At 36.5% G+C, this 17,043-nt stretch overlaps 2 protein-coding genes across 2 annotated transcripts; one reads left to right on the top strand and one right to left on the bottom strand.

The window, feature by feature from the left end:
* Window positions 1–5,258: 5,258 nt before the first annotated feature.
* On the bottom strand, window positions 5,259–8,597 carry LOC131430388 (small G protein signaling modulator 3 homolog). Its single transcript, XM_058595321.1, has 4 exons — window positions 8,341–8,597; window positions 7,291–8,255; window positions 6,359–7,196; window positions 5,259–6,294 (listed from the first exon to the last, which is right to left on the bottom strand). Exons 1-4 carry the CDS (start codon window positions 8,407–8,409, stop codon window positions 5,755–5,757), a joined length of 2,412 nt encoding a protein of 803 aa, XP_058451304.1. The 5' UTR covers window positions 8,410–8,597; the 3' UTR covers window positions 5,259–5,754.
* A 7,597-nt stretch (window positions 8,598–16,194) lies between these two features.
* LOC131430768 (DNA-directed RNA polymerase II subunit RPB7) lies at window positions 16,195–17,038 on the top strand. The gene is made up of 3 exons (XM_058595970.1): window positions 16,195–16,324; window positions 16,386–16,844; window positions 16,898–17,038. The coding sequence occupies exons 1-3, from the start codon at window positions 16,313–16,315 to the stop codon at window positions 16,946–16,948; spliced, it is 522 nt and encodes a 173-aa protein (XP_058451953.1). The 5' UTR covers window positions 16,195–16,312; the 3' UTR covers window positions 16,949–17,038.
* The last annotated feature ends 5 nt before the right edge of the window (window positions 17,039–17,043 follow it).

Here is a 17,043-nt window from a genome sequence, read left to right as displayed (position 1 = left end):
TAATTAATGTGCCGTCCCCATTGTAGAAAGGTCTCTCAACACCTTTACCTTAGTTTTGTGAACATAAAATCCCATCCTATCCCAGATTGCTTTGCGGTCCGGGGCGGTAAATAAAGGTAGACTAGTTTCTTAAAATTAGGCTTAGTTTAAGTTCATAGATATTGATAGTTGATGACTATCTTGTAACAAAATTTGATCCAAATCAAAAATGTTTTTTTTTTGCAAAATCCGTTTTAAATTTTCAATATTGATTTTTTTTTCAATGTAGGAATCGATTAGGATTTTTTCCAATTTTTTTTATTAAAAAACTTGACCAATTTCGTAAAAACCACTCATACAACACTTTTATGAAAGCTCTGTGATTCTTCGACTACAGCATTTTGGAAAAAAGTGGGTAGAAAAGCCCTTTTCATAAGACAGTTTAGATCATATTTGAAAGAACAAAGTATGCAAAGTTGTTTTTTTTGTGTCAAAGTCTTCATGTACAGCAAGTTTCATTAAGATCTGAGATGGTGCTTCCAACTCTGAATACGATTTAGCGTGAAATTCGTCAATGAATCGTATGTATTTTTGTAAATCGAAAATCGACAGCGAATCACATTTTTGTTGTGAAACATATATTTGTAGGCTTGAAATTCTCAAGCGCCTTTTCATAAATGTGTTTTAATGGTTTTTTCTGTAAAATTAAAAAAAAAGTTCTTCTAAAATGAGAAACATCCGATTGTTCAATATGTTTACGTTTCGCCATTAACTCATCAGTGCACAAGTGTAAATTAAACTGCTTAATGCAAAACTCGGCAGTACAATTTGAGCCGCCAAGCAGACGAAACCCGTCAAAGACGAAACCAGTCAAAGAAGAAACCTAAACATATTGAAAACGATTATGTCTCCTAGCAAAAAATTTAGCTTAACCCTGAATTACGAACGTTGTTAAAAATTTTCAAAAATTTTATTATCCTTGCTATCTTTCAGATTCATTTTCATAAATATGATATTGAAAAATCTAGAAAATTCAGTCAACAAAATGACTAACAAACATGACCCTATGAATAGATTCTTTAAAAATAAAAGTTCGTGGAGCACTAGGTCAACCTATATTGAACTGCACGTGCTATTTACTATCGGTACACCCCTTGTGTTATGTAGTTTTTTTACTGGTTGGTTCTCCCCAAGACGACAGAAACATAGGCCTGTAACTTGGCCTACAAGACCAAATTGAATTTGTATTGATTTCAAGCATTGCAAAGTTAGACCAGCAACAAATGAAATTGAAACCTTACTCAAAGAACGAATGCATCTAGACGCTAATGATGTAAGTGAGATTCAATTCAACAAGGCGTCTAATTGTGTGTACGTTATGTTTAAACGTGAAAGAGATGCAATTGCATTCGCTTCAGCTGACAACGAGGTGCACACCGTTGAGTGTGACAATATTAAATACAAAATCCCTGTATACGTGGTAGACAATACCATGGCAGTACGCGCGCATAACCTTCCCCCGCAAGCCAGCAAGCAGTTCGTTCGGGAAAATATGTCGCAGTACGGTGAAGTTCTTTCCATCGAAAGGGAAGTATGGCGGAATATGCAACTACGTAAAGCAATTCCATCTTACATAGTTTGTGGTCAAAATAGGATGCATCCGTGTAAAACGCTGTGTACCTATGAAAATCAGCTGGTTACATGTCAGTTTTGTGAGGTCTTATGGCATCATACAATTTTCTTGAATTTCATTTGAATCCGACTTTCGATTCCAATATTACAAGGAAATATGTGCAAATTTTTTAAAAAATGCGGAATTTTCTCGGAAATTTCTTAACTGATTTTCACAAACTAAGAAGCAAATTAAAGGTTTTAAAATTATTTAAAAAGTCCCCGAAAAGTTGATCCAGTTAAAAATTTCGATTCCGGTATTAAAGTGGAATTAGTGAAAATTTACAATTTCATGAGTATTTTTGCACAAGCGATAGCGAAACGAGATGCATATTTTTATAAAATTTACTGCTAAATTCATCTAGTTGACAGATATTGTTAGTTAGTGAATATATGAAACCACTCCCGGTTTCCGCATCCGAAAGCTCCGACAATAGTGGAAAAAAATCCCGAAAACGGATCTCATTTAAATTTCTCAGCAACGATTAAGCCGATTTCCATGAATCATGATTCAAATTAAAGCTCTCATTGTCTTTAAATATACTGTGCAATTTCATCCAGATCCGACTTTCGGTTCCTAAGTTATAGGCCGATGACTGTCAAAACATTCCAATCGTCATTCAACATGACGATGTTAGTACGCGTCGGTTTGAGCAGTTTTGCTCCGTTCGCCGCGTGCCTCGTTCAATTTCGTATAGCGTGCAGGGTTGCCACATTTAAGTCTATATTTTTCAGGTGAGAAGTATGTAAATCTTTTATTTAATTTGTACCTACTTGTTAGTGTTATCACAAGATCATGATAACGATGCTTTTCTATAAAAGTACACTTATTGCCTTTTTCATATTGAAAGTTCAAGCAATCACTTGAAAAATTGACTCATGAAAATTGGCCCGGAGGGGTGAGTGTTCTATATCGTTCGACACGTTTCATATAGCTGAGCAATGTATGTTTCTGTGCGTGTATGTGTGTAATGTCACTCATAATATAAACAAATCTCGTAGTCCCATAGGTTGCTATAGAATTTCATCATGCTTTCATAGGATAAAATGTGTTTAAAACTGCACACAATCATTTAGAGCGACAATGCTCTATGAGACAATGAGTTTAAAATTCATCTAGATTTGGCTAAAAACTGATTCAATTTGTAGGTTATATTAGAAATTTACTAAACGAACCGACTTCGGCTATACTGGTTCCAAGTTCCCGGTTCCGGAAATAGTGCTCAAAAAGTTTAAAACGAGACTCACTCATTTTTCTCAGAGATGATTTGATCGATTTCCACAAACAGACTTCAACAAAAGTTCCTGTAGTCTCATAGGCTGCTGTTCAATTTCATCCGGGTCCGACTTCCGGTTCCAGTACTATAGGGTAAGGTGTGTTTAATCATTTAGTGCGACAACTCAAAATAAAGAAAAATTCTTTTTGACTTGATATAACTGTTTACAAATTCAAAAGGTTATATTAGTTTATACCCAAAGAAAAGTTTCCTATTTTATTCAAGATAGAAAAAAAAATTTTCATCACAGCATCTTCTAGTGATATTTTTGGAAATATAAGTAATATGAGAAAGATTTTTTTTATTGCGATGGTAGTTTTCACCCGAAACACCTGTATCCTGCATGAAATTCGCATGGACACAAATCAGTATATTAAAGATAATTCTGTATGAATGGCAACTTTGTTGGATAATGAAAAAATGAACACAGTCTGAAAGACAATCTGAATGTTTTTGATAGGGTAACGTAGCGCCATCGTGACATATGCGAGTACTGTCCCAGCTAAAGGAATATTCGAAACGACCATTAAAATGATTAAATAATCCAATTTGAGTGTCCTGTGTGTTAGACTGTGAGATCGTTTTTGATATTGTCCAGTATGGCTTTGAGAGTAGCAGTGTGTTATATAAATAAGGTGCCATACAGCAAGGCTTATACAAAAAATATTAAAGACTGCCCCAGAAAGTATGGACGCAACCAAAAACCGCTGCCATTTCGCAATGGTTCAGAATCTGTCAATTTTTATGGCTGCGTCCTGTTGTTTACACTCTTCTCTAACCACATGTGCAGTTGTTTATTCGTTTTCATTAGTTTGTTTCGAAATGCGTGGACTTTCAGCAGAACAACGTCGAAAAATTGTGTACAAATGGTGCCCAGAACGCGGACTGTCACTGATAAATATAGCAAAAATGGAAGGAGTGAATGAAAAAGCCGCTCGAAATGCAATCAGGAAGTTAGGTGAGGATAACACCTTTGAGGATAAACCGAAAACGGCTCAAAAAAAGGTCCTGCTAACCCTCAGTTGAATAAACGTATACTGAAAGCGTTCGAGCAAAAGAAGGTGGTTTCAGTTCAGGATTTGGCCAAAAAGTGGGAATTTCGAAGTCAAATGTTCTTCGTGCTGAAGAACGTTTGAATCTTCGAACCTATAAGAAGCAGAAACAACCAAAACGTAGTACGAAACAAGAAGCATCGATCAGGCCGAGGGTTCGAAAGCTGTACAATACAATTCTTGCTGGAAATTTGAACTGCATAATCATGGACGACGAAACCTACGTGAAACTCGATTACAAATCCTTGCCAGGACCACAATATTATACGGTGCGAGAAGGGCAAGTGTTAAACCAGTCCGAGACATCGATTGAAGTCAAAAAATTTGGTAAGAAAGCTATGGTCTGGCAAGCAATTTGTAGCTGCGGTAAGATTTCGAAACCCTTCATCACCACTGCTTCAATGAACAGCGAAATATACATCAAGGAATGTTTACAAAAACGACTTCTACCCATGATTCGAAGCCACAAGGATCCTGTTGTCTTTTGGCTAGATCTTGCTTCTTGCCACTACTCGACATCAACGGTAGAATGGTATACTACCAAAAATGTCACTTTCGTCCCAAAAGACATGAATCCACCAAATTGCCCACAACTTCGACCAATTGAGGAATTTTCGGCATTAACGAAGGCACATCTTAGGAAACATGTCTCGGCAGCCGAAACCATTCAACAGTTCGAAAAAGATTGGAGAAAAAGTGTCAAATATAGGTCTCTCATTCAGCAAAGTCAAACAAAGTGTTCACAGCGGATGTTTTTTGTTGTTTTGTTCGTTCAAGGATTCGCAGTACAATACAAATATCTCGTTCAAACATTTTCAAAAGTGACATCCATTTGAAACTTGTCATATTTCTGCTGAAACATAACAAGTTTATTGATAAGTTGTACAGGTTGTTATTCTTACTTCTCTTTGACCCAATGGTGTGAATATTTTGTAAAACTTTTATAACTGCTAGTGCAACATAGTAAAGTTGGTGATTTGCTGCACAATTGTTTCGAAAGTTTCCAAAGTTGTTCTCCAATGATTTTTCGGTACTAATTGCACCATCGAATTTAATGTTTGAAAAATCTTTTGTAGCATATCAAACATAAATAACAATTGTGCAACATCTTAAAATTCCAGTAAATTACATTTGCTACTTGGGCATAATTGGGTAATTGTTTGTTTGATGCCAGCTGGCAGAGGATAGAGTAAAGAGCTCTTTTAACTTATAGACAAATGAACTTATCCCAAATGCCGGAGAATCAGAACACAAACTTTTTTGTTTCAATTTTTATTGTATACTAAACTAGTACATATTAAGAAGGTACAATAATTGATGAGGATATTAGTAAATATACATGTTTTTGCGTGATACTAATCTGTAAGGTGCTTTTATCGCATGCTTGTTGTCCACAGTGCATGTTTTTTCTTTTGCGAAAATGATGTACAACATCGTATTAAATATGTATTATTACACACTAAATTGTTAGGTAGTAACTTTTTGAACGGAACTCATGAACAACAGAAATTGAAGAAATTTCTATTACAATCCAGCTGTTTACTTGAGCAGTTTCTAAATTGCAATTTTAATAAAATCAGGCAGTTAGAGACTCAATTCTCTGACACTAGTAGTAGACACTAACGAGTTAAATAATAAAAAATAAAACATCTGAATAAATAACAAATCAAAAAAATTAGGTTCACGAAATAAATTAATCAATAAAAAATCTAATAATACTAAACCTTAACTTAGTAACGAGGTTGAATATTTTTCAATTTGCTAGCTACTTTATTCTATAGATCCCACGAGAACAAATGATGCTTCACCAGCATATCCCTCACGCCATCTTTCAACGGTTGGCTTTGGGTGGCCTCCCGTTTAGCCGGTAACTCCCAGTCCGGATTGAGATTGAAGGCAAACTGCGAGAGCATCCGTAGCTCGCATTTGATCTGAACCCAACCGGGCGAATAGATGAAACTCCACGGTTGGTACCATTTTTGAACCATGTCCGAGCAACTGCACAGCACCTCCATCCACAGGTGCAATACCTGCTCATTCAGTCCCAAACAGATGAGGGAACGCAATTTTACATCCATCTGAGCATGAGTGGCATCGTGGCTTTGGTTTACGGATTGAACGCAACGGTATAGCAGTTCCTCTGGGGTGAGCACTTTTCCATCCTCGTCTAAGCGGTAGGTTTTGCACAGAACCAACCGCGAGTAGACGGACTCGAAATCCTTTTCAACTTCACGAGTAGCGGCCTCTTCGATGAACAGCCAGGGATGGCACGGACCTCCGAGAAAGGTAGGCCGTTTCATTCCATGTTCCAGAACCTAAAAAACGAATGGTTTGATTTATCGAAAGATACTGTGAAATTCATAAATTTTTCGAATGAACCTGTTTTATAGTAGGCGCTAACGTTCCACGAACTAGATCGGTTACCGTCTCGGAAATGGCATCGTCACCGGCACAACTGTATTGCTTACTCCGCTCATCTAGCAATTCCACAAACTTAGCCGGGAACCATCCGCGTAGCCCATTTAGCTCACCTACCCAGCAGTGTTCGTCTTTTTGACTGATAATCGTTATGATATCATTCTTTCTGAAACCAAGCTCATCGTCGTCATGTCTCTCGAAATCGTGCAGTGCCTTTGCTCTGCGACTTCTGGTTCTTGAAACGTTAATGTAATTCTCATGATCTTTCGCGTGACTGTCCATGGTATAATCGGCCACCAGCTTTATGTGTGCACTTAGTTTAGGTTCGATCGTCAAAAAATGTCTCGCCACCTTCAGGATGGCTTCTCGCAAATCCACTAGGATTTCCGTCTGTCTAATATTTTTGTTCTTAAGCTCATCATCGCCTTCATCGGTGCCAAATAAAATCATCTGCAGCATCGACTTGGACTTTTTTACTTGTCGGCGAGCTAAATGTTGTTTGGGTAAATTGGAACCCGTCTCCGGATTACCTACAAGCGCTCCCTGATCAGCCATGAGGTAAGCCAAGTGCCTCCGCCGATGCGTTTCAATGACCATTGGTGATAGCGATCCTCCCACTTCCAGCGAGATTGAAAATAAATACTCGACATCGTCGATATCACCCGGAATGTCCGACAGCGAATTGAAGATTTGAGCCGAATTTTCAAGATTTTTCAGCGACGGTTCTTTAATCTTGAGCAAACCCAACGTTAGTTGAAACAACACTATCGATCCGTCGTAGAAGAACCAATCCCATATTCTGAAATAGAATTTTTTTACATAAATCATAAAATCCGCTTCACACTGATCAATTGATTTTCTTCTTTCTTCTACCACATCCATTCTTTACTCACCGTAGCAAAATTTTCATATGAACAACACTGGCGAATAATGTTAAAAACCAGTGGAGCGTAATCAGTGACAACTCAATGTCGTGACTCTTCAACGTTTCATCGACCACGGTCAAATAATTGCCGATCAGCGTTTGCATCACCCGCTGGTCGGCTTGAATACCGAGCAAGGTCGACGAATAGTACGATGCAGGCAGTAGGTCTTCCACGATTGTGGCCATCATCCAGAATGAATCTTCTTCCTCTAGCAGTAGCAGTAGCGAAGCGGCAATCACTCCCGTTCCCTGACAGTATCCGATGTCCGGAAAAAGCCACGCTATTCCACGAAGGATACGGCGCAATCTAGGGACTCCCGTGCTGGTCAACGAACTGAAACAGGCGTTTGTCGGCATAATTCGAAGTAGATCCTTTTCGATCTGTTTAGAAGTCATCAGTGCATCGTTGGATGAGACTTTTACAATCTCCTGATACGAAGTTTCTGATTTGAGTTTTTTCTGCAGTGCCCCCGACAAGCGCATCCACATTTGTGGACGGAGCGAGTGTGGGATTCCCAGCCGCACCATGTTTTTAAGTTTTTCTGTTCGCGGCAGAACTACTTCCACATTATCCCACGTCAATTCAGTAGCCTCCTTATTATGCGAAAACTCCAAATGGGCAACCCATTGCAGCCGCTGAGCTGGATCCTCCATAAACGGAATACTGAGCAACTTGTTTGAACTCTGCTCCGGGCCATCTTCTTCCTCCACACGAAAGCCGAATTCGTCGAATCTGTAATCAGGTTGATGATTCGGTGGTTCATTCGTTTCGGGTTGACCCAGTTTTGCGAGGATATCCTGGGGCCACATCGAAGGTGTCAAAGCTGAAAACGGCCCTCCAGCTGTTGGTTCTAACCCTTCCGATATGTGCAAACTTTCACCCAACTCAACTAATTCTCCGTCATCGTCGCCGTTAGCTGTTTCGAGCTTTTTCTGAAAGCCAATCATTAAACAGTTAATAGATAAAATTTGTTCATCCTCCCAAACGCCTCCGCATTGAAAGCAATTTCTATTTTACCATATGTTCCTCCTTTCCCACATATCCTTCATGGTCCCGGGATCCAAACAAAGACTTTGCGACATCCATTTACAGCTAATAAAATGTTTTTTCGCTTAAAACATGCACCTTTAGGTATTGTTGTGTTTCAAATTAAATTTATACACTTCTCCCGAGATTGATAATCGAACGGTATGTAAAAAATAGACAGGTGAAAATTGATGTAAACACATCAAGAAAATCGAAAGTGGATGACACTTCACGCAAAAGAAACTGAAAAAAAAACACCAAGAGCACTTTCAACACAAAGTACACGCTTAGAAAAAGTTACTCAGAGTTTGAGTACTAGTTACTCATTTTCAAAAGATACATGGAAACGTCAAAAATTGAGTAGTTAGCATCAATAATAATGAATAACCCTTACTCTAAATTTGAGTTTAACGCAAAAACTCGTTTTTATGTTACTATTCGCAAGATCAGTCTAAAAGTTGTAATAACCATTTGTAGTAACAGGTTCTATTTTTTGTTAGTGAGATCGCGTATTTCAAGAGTAAGTCGCTTAACACAAACAGTGTTGTGTCTGCAAAAACCACAATTTTTAGACTGTCCTCTTGGTTGTGCCATCGACGCAGTTATTGTGTCAAGAAGGGATCCGTACTGTGCTTCAGAACGGAAACAAGTATGCTCAAGTGTGTCATTTATGAGGAACAAGTGTCTGATTGGTGTCTGAGCAGTACTGACATGTGTGTTAAGCTACGATTGACACACTACTCCAAGCGATCGCCACTTGATATGATATCTCGAAGTTAGAAATCAATTGTAAACGGAATAATAAATAAACACAGAATGATTATTTTATGTATTGCGTGTCAATTACTTAATATTTGAATACAATACAATTAAAAAAGGAGCAATTTTACGCAAGTTTGGTATATGTGGAACAAAATTTCATTCAGAATTTAACTAATTACTCTATTTTTGGCACATGGGCAAAATAAAGCATTACTCAGTAAATGAGTAGATTTTACCCAAAAATCGTTTCCAGTGGAAGAACTCAAATTTGAGTAACTAAAGAGTTACTCTAAATTAGAGTTGTTCCACTTTTTCTATACATGAGTGGGATCTTACTCATTTTTGAGTAACTATTTTTAAGCGTGTACCGCAATTAGAATTGATATCACTGAGGTTCGTAAAATTTTTACTACCCCAAAAAAAATGAGGGACGATAGATTGACAACAGCAAATAGTTGGCCGTGCTACTAACTAATAAAGAATAACCTGTCATCATCAATTTTGAATAAGAACTGCAGGCTAACCATTGCAAGCAGAGTATTAATATCAACACCAGACCGATGTTTTCGCTTACCAGCGATGCCAGATAGTAGTAGCACAGACTAACAGACATGACAGTATGCGTAAATTCTTATAAAAATAATTTTTCGTGATGCACTAGTTCCACCTATATTGTACTGCGCGAACTATTTACTATCGGTACACCCCTTGTGTTACGTAAAAGTTTTTTTACTAGTTGGTTTCCCCTCGTTTGTCAATACCGATCAGCTGCTTACAGGGATGCCTGATTTCATCAAAATTTTTGAAAATGAATCGTCACAATAAATTATTGGATTAGGTTGATAATATATTTAACTTTTTCGCGATGTTGGAAGGTAACCATTTATTTGACTCAACGTTGTTCATCTAGACTATTTTTTATTGTGTTGGTAGTTTTCACCCGAAATTAAGTGGCGGCAGACCAGAAGCAAGTAAATATTGTAACAAAACGGGTTCGATTTTGTATTGGGTTGGAGGATGAGAAGTAGGCATAATTCTGTATATAGTTTTGGCAATATGTATTAAATCTGTATCCTGCATGAAATTCGCATGGACGTATACAAATCAATACATTACAGGTAATTCTGCATGAATGGCAACTCTGTTGGTAAATGAAAAAAATAAACACAGTATAGATGACAGACAGGCTGTTTTTGATAGGGTAACGTGGCGCCATCATGACACATGTGAGTACTGTCCCAAATAAAGGAATATTCGAAATGACCGTTAAAATGATTGAAGAATCTAATTTGAGTGTCCTGTCTGTTAGTCTGTGGTAGTAGTGTTATTTCCGTAGATTGGCATTTTTTGGAAGCTTTCGCTGTGGAAAGCTTTTTTTTGCTCGCAAGACAAAGCTAGTTTCCGTAGTTCTCCGTTGATAAATTTTAATTTCCGTAGAAAAAATCCAATTTCCGTAGATTATGTCTACGGATCCGTAGATCCGTAGAAAATGTTCGAATCCGTAGATCTACGGAGATTTCCGTAGATCTGACATCGCTGTCGCTTACTGCTATGACTACACTCTCAACGAGTACTATTAAGTATTATTCATTTTCTTCTATATATTGCAGCAGAAATTCATCGAAATACTGCAATTTAAAAATGTTTAGAAAAGAGTTTTGAAGATGTCTATTGCATAAAACTACTACATAGATACACTACATTTGAATTTAGGTTAGTGAAAATCTATTCAAACATATGTGAGAAAGAGAAATTAGTACCATTTTATTACATTTGATTACTATTGTCGGTACTTCCGGAACCGAAAACTGGATATCGGTATAGTGACATTCGGTTCATTCAACCATACAATAATAAAAACTACACAAATTTTTAAGATTCTCTATGACAATTTAAATTTTGAAAAACGAATGTACCGGTAGTCGGACTAGGGTAAAATTCAGCAAATCATTTATGGGACTATCAATGGTTTATTTAGTTACAGACTCTCATTGTCTACAAACTAAAGAAATTTACCAGCCAATGTAGCTTATGAAAAAAAAATTTGGAAATAGACATTTTTACACTGAGAACCCTACACTCAGGCAAATTGAGTAGTGAAAATCATAAGGCAAATCTTATGATGCATCAAAAATCACCAAAATCGAAATTTCATAAGATAAATATGAAAAATATACCTCTGCAATATACATCTTATCTATCACTATTATAGTTTTCATACGAACAACTTATGAACTTCACAATATATGAGAGAAGTTATGTTTATCATAGAATTTTCGCACAATGTTCCTAAAAATTTCGTATAAATTTCATAAGGCGTTTTATTGGAATTCCTGTTTTCGGGATTTCATAAGGCGATCTTATGATTCGCTTACGATATTCTTGTGGCTAAAAATCATACGAAATCATTATGAAATTCCATATATTTTTTGCCTGAGTGTACCTCCGGAAGCAAGGGATTGATCCAAATTAAAATTGGAATATTCTTATGGCATTGCCCTTTCTGTAGAATCTAAGATGGTAAAAATCGGCTCAGCCATCTCCGAGAAAAGTTAGTGACATTATTTTTACATTTTTGAATAAAAATAACTTTTCAACCATTTTACTAAATGACTCGATAAATGTAAGGTTTTTTGAAAATTTTACACATGGAAAATAACACTGGCACATAAAAAAAACAATAACACCAGCAGACATGCCTCTCTAGCACAGACTAACAGACAGGACACTCAAATTAGATTCTTCAATCATTTTAACGGTCATTTTGAATATTCCTTTATTTGGGACAGTACTCACATATGTCATGATGGCGCCACGTTACCCTATCAAAAACATCCTGTCTGTCATCTAGACTGTGTTTATGTTTTTCATTTACCAACAGAGTTGCCATTCATACAGATTTACCTGTAATGTATTGAGTTGTATACCTCCATGCGAATTTCATGCAGGGTACAGATTTAATACATATTGCCAAAACCATATACATAATTGTGCCTACTTCACATCCTCCAACGCAATACAAAATCGAACCAATATTTACTTGCTTCTGGTCTGCCGCCACTTAAATTCGGGTGAAACTTCCAACACAATAAAAAATAGTCTAGATGAACAACGTTGAGTCAAATAAATGGTTACCTTCCAACATCGCGAAAAAGTTAAATATATTATCAACGTAATCCAATAATTTATTGTGACGATTCATTTTCAAATATTTTGATGAAATCAGGCATCCCTGCAAGCAGCTGATCGGTGTTGACAAACGAGGGGAAACCAACTAGTAAAAAAAACTTGTACATATCACAAGGGGTGTGCAGATAGTAAATAGTTCGCGCAGTACAATATAGGTGGAACTAGTGCATCACGAAAAATTATTTTTATAAGAATTTACTCATACTGTCATGTCTGTTAGTCTGTGTCTCTAGTGTCTGAAAACCTTACTGCTGCCAGACATGTATACCTCAAATGAGACAAATCGTTTACCCACATATTTCGAAGCAGAGAATTCCAATAGCAAAGAACATTGTTTCTAAAATCGTACCGTCAACATAAAACTGGCTACTTGTGGGATAAAATTTTTTTTTTGTTTCTCGATCATTTGTTACATCATTCAAACGGAAAAAATGGATCATGAAATGGTGTTTCAGGGAATAATAAATATTTGATTCGATGAACTGGTTCTACTGCAGTTTTTAAGAATTACATGTTGCTATTGTAAGTGCTTTCATGGTTAAAGTTAATTAGGAATCGTGCATTTACTTCATAATTTATTTTTGTAAATATTTTATACACAAATATCCAAATCAAATAAATTTTACTATACATATTTCCTCATACTTGTTTTCTTAGAAAACAATCAAATGTACAGTTTGCATATTGTTTGCAACACCACGTGTACAATAAATTCAATTGTGAATCGTAGAAACAATATATTAAATCGTTGGAAATGAAAGAAAATTGTCAATATACAATAAAATGTATTGTAACCCACAGATTTATGATGTAAAATCAATGGTTTATTTTTTTTACGGGTATCTTAATTGATATTGTACATAACTTAGTAACACTGAAAATACTTTGATTCCTTAAAATCTCGGTAGCTGTTGGAAATTTCCCTTTCTATAAAAGTACTTATGAAGGATAAAAAGTTATTGACCAAACTATATGCGCTCCAATTTGGGTGTAATCAACGTATCATTTTCTGCCCTACACCGATGTTGTGCCACCGTTGCAAACAAAAACTCTATTGTTCTTGTAGAAAAAAAATCAAAAGCGACGTCTGACTCGCCTGGTCATGTTCCTCCAGTAAAGTTCGTCAGTATGTCATGTTCCTCCAGAACGGAAATTCCACCCTCCTGCTATGGAAGCTGGTTTCTGAAACCGACGCATTTTGTTTTGGTGGCGTTGTTGTCTGCAATATGTTAAACTACGTTCATACCATACAATCAAACCACACTGCTGTCAAAAGTTAATTTCTTCAAACTCAAAATAAATATAACTCTAGTCTAGTATTCTCTAAAAAAAACAAGTAATTTGACCTCTTATGTTGGTGCAACCGCATGAGGAAAAATATGAACGTGTGAACACTGCTTAAACACAGCATTTGACAGCGAACTAGAACCAAAATGTTCGGCTATGCAGACGACAATCGTGCCACCGGGGTGGAAATTTCACTACTTTGAAACATTCAGTCTCAAACTATTCCTTTGTTATGAGCTCCAGTTTGTGGAAGCAATAGAATTTATTCATTTCTGTAAAATCACGTGGTTCATAAACAAGGCAACAAAAAATGAATAATGGTTCTATCAATTGTTAAATGGGAAATTACAGTTCAACTGACCACTACTAGCAAATTGCAGGTTAGTGCTGCAGCGACAATATTAAACGTTTTCATTGATTACTTCAGCTGTTTTTAAAAGATGGGCGAATCTTACAAAAGTAAACAAATCGAGTTTCTCTCACCTACCAATAAAAGCTTCAAAATCCTATAATTTTGCCTAAAATTTCGGATTCTACAAAAATCTCAATCTTTGTAATACAAAGAACTATAAAGGGCGAAACTGTCATTCCATTTGTTTACGTAAATTTCGCCCTTCGTGTTCCATGACAACAAACGGGACGATACTTCAATTGCTAGTAAGGAAGGGAGAAACTTTTTTTTTCTGTATTTCAGATGGTTTCCGAGCCACTGGAAATAGTAAATGAGACGATAAAATTACTCGCAGATTAGTCTTAGTCACAAAAACCAGCCAATTTCATGAAAAATGCGCAAGGGCGTATCTTTATAACACAGACTAACAGACAGGACACTCAAATTAGATTCTTCAATCTTTTTAACGGTCATTTCGAATATTCTTTTATTTGGGACAGTACTCACATGTGTCATGATGGCGCCACGTTACCCTATCAAAAACATCCTATCTGTCATCTAGACTGTGTTTATTTTTTTCATTTATCAACAGAGTTGCCATTCATACAGAATTACCAGTAATGTATTGATTTGTACACGTCCATGCGAATTTCATGCAGGATACAGATTTAATACATATTGCCAAAACTATGCCTACTTCTCATCCTCCAACGCAATACAAAATCGAACCCGTTTTGTTACAATATTTACTTGCTTCTTGTCTGCCGCCACTTAATTTCGGGTGAAAATTACCAACACAATAAAAAATAATCTAGATGAGCAACGTTGAGAAAAATAAATGGTTACCTTCTAACATCGCGAAAAAGTTCAATATATTATCAACGTAATCCAATAATTTATTGTGACGATTCATTTTCAAATATTTTGATGAAATCAGGCCACAGACTAACAGACATGACAGTATGAGTAAATTCTTATAAAAATAATTTTTCGTGATGCACTAGTTCCACCTATATTGTACTGCGCGAACTATTTACTATCTGTACACCCCTTGTGTTATGTAAAAGTTTTTTTACTAGTTGGTTTCCCCTCGTTTGTCAACACCGATCAGCTGCTTGCAGGGATGCCTATTTTCATCAAAATATTTGAAAAAGAATCGTCACAATAAATTATTGGATTACGTTGATAATATATTTAACTTTTCCGCGATGTTGGAAGGTAACCATTTATTTGACTCAACGTTGTTCATCTAGACTATTTTTTATTGTGTTGGTAGTTTTCACCCGAAATTAAGTGGCGGCAGACCAGAAGCAAGTAAATATTGTAACAAAACGGGTTCGATTTTGTATTGCGTTGGAGGATGAGAAGTAGGCACCATTATGTATATAGTTTTGGCAATATGTATTAAATCTGTATCCTGCATGAAATTCGCATGGACGTATACAAATCAATACATTACAGATAATTCTGTATGAGTGGCAACTCTGTTGGTAAATGAAAAAAATAAACACAGTCTAGATGACAGACAGGATGTTTTTGATAGGGTAACGTGGCGCCATCTTGACACATGTGAGTACTGTCCCAAATAAAAGAATATTCGAAATGACCGTTAAAATGATTGAAGAATTTAATTTGAGTGTCCTGTCTGTTAGTCTGTGATCAGGCATCCCTGCAAGCAGCTGATCGGTGTTGACAAATGAGGGGAAACCAACTAGTAAAAAAAACTTTTACGTAACACAAGGGGTGTACAGATAGTAAATAGTTCGCGCAGTACAATATAGGTGGAACTAGTGCATCACGAAAAATTATTTTTATAAGAATTTACTCATACTGTCATGTCTGTTAGTCTGTGTTTATAATTCACACAGGAAGCATGAAAGTAAACAAATCGAAAAAGAGCGAAACTCTTTTTTTGTTGATTTATTCAGTGGATATAGATAGAAAGTGGTAAAATTTGCATCACTTTTGAAGATAAACTAACAATTCATCGACTAATCATAAATTGATCTGAGAATATACGATAATTTCTAAATACGATTTGAAACCAAAATCGAAACATTCATCGATGTTTTTCTCCATTTGCTGTCAATGTTAGATTCGCCGTTTTTTGAAAAACAGCTGACTTGTTCTTTGATATGTACTCTAGTACTGCATTATTATAAAGAATGAGTTATGACAGATACTAAGCGCACCGCTATGTGAAAGGAAACACAGAACTGTCATTAAACAAAATACAAGCCGCTTAAATTTGGTTAACGCAGTGAATTTTTGTACCTGATATTTCTAATAATCCATTGTTTTCTGAGATATTATCATTTTCACTTCGGTGGTAAAATGTTTTACCATGTATGTAATTATCTGCCTTCTCGATAAAATGTTTATTTAACTTACTTCCCGATCTATTCAGATTTCATTAGAACACGAAATTCTGCTGCACCCCCGCTACTTCGGACCACAATTGATCGAAACGGTCAAACAGAAATTGTACACGGAAGTAGAAGGAACTTGCACAGGCAAGTACGGTTTCGTGATAGCCGTGACCACAATTGACGACATTGGTTCCGGTGTTATTCAGCCCGGTCAGGGGTTTGTAGTGTATCCGGTCAAATACAAGGCGATTGTATTCCGGCCATTCAAGGGTGAAGTATTAGATGCTGTCGTTACCCAGGTTAACAAGGTAGGCATGTTTGCTGAAATCGGCCCGTTGTCGTGCTTTATTTCGCACCATTCCATACCGGCTGACATGCAGTTCTGTCCGAATGGAAATCCACCATGTTATAAATCGAAAGACGAAGACGTGGTAATTGCTCTGGAAGATAAAATTCGGCTCAAAATAGTCGGTACTAGGGTAGATGCGACAGGAATCGTAAGTTGAGTACTGTGGGTATTAGCAAGCAACTTACTTATCTTTCTTTTCAGTTTGCAATTGGTACCCTGATGGACGATTATTTGGGATTAGCTTGTAGTTAAACGATTAAGACTATTTTTTATGTCAATACATAATTTTAAGACATTCAATTTCAATAAATATAAATTATGGAATTGTTCTCAATCTTGTGAACATA

Source organism: Malaya genurostris, chromosome 2 (genome assembly GCF_030247185.1).
Source record: "Malaya genurostris strain Urasoe2022 chromosome 2, Malgen_1.1, whole genome shotgun sequence".
Taxonomy (NCBI): domain Eukaryota; kingdom Metazoa; phylum Arthropoda; class Insecta; order Diptera; family Culicidae; genus Malaya; species Malaya genurostris.
The sequence above is the reverse complement of the archived record's forward strand: the minus strand, read 5'-3'. Positions and strand labels throughout refer to the sequence as shown.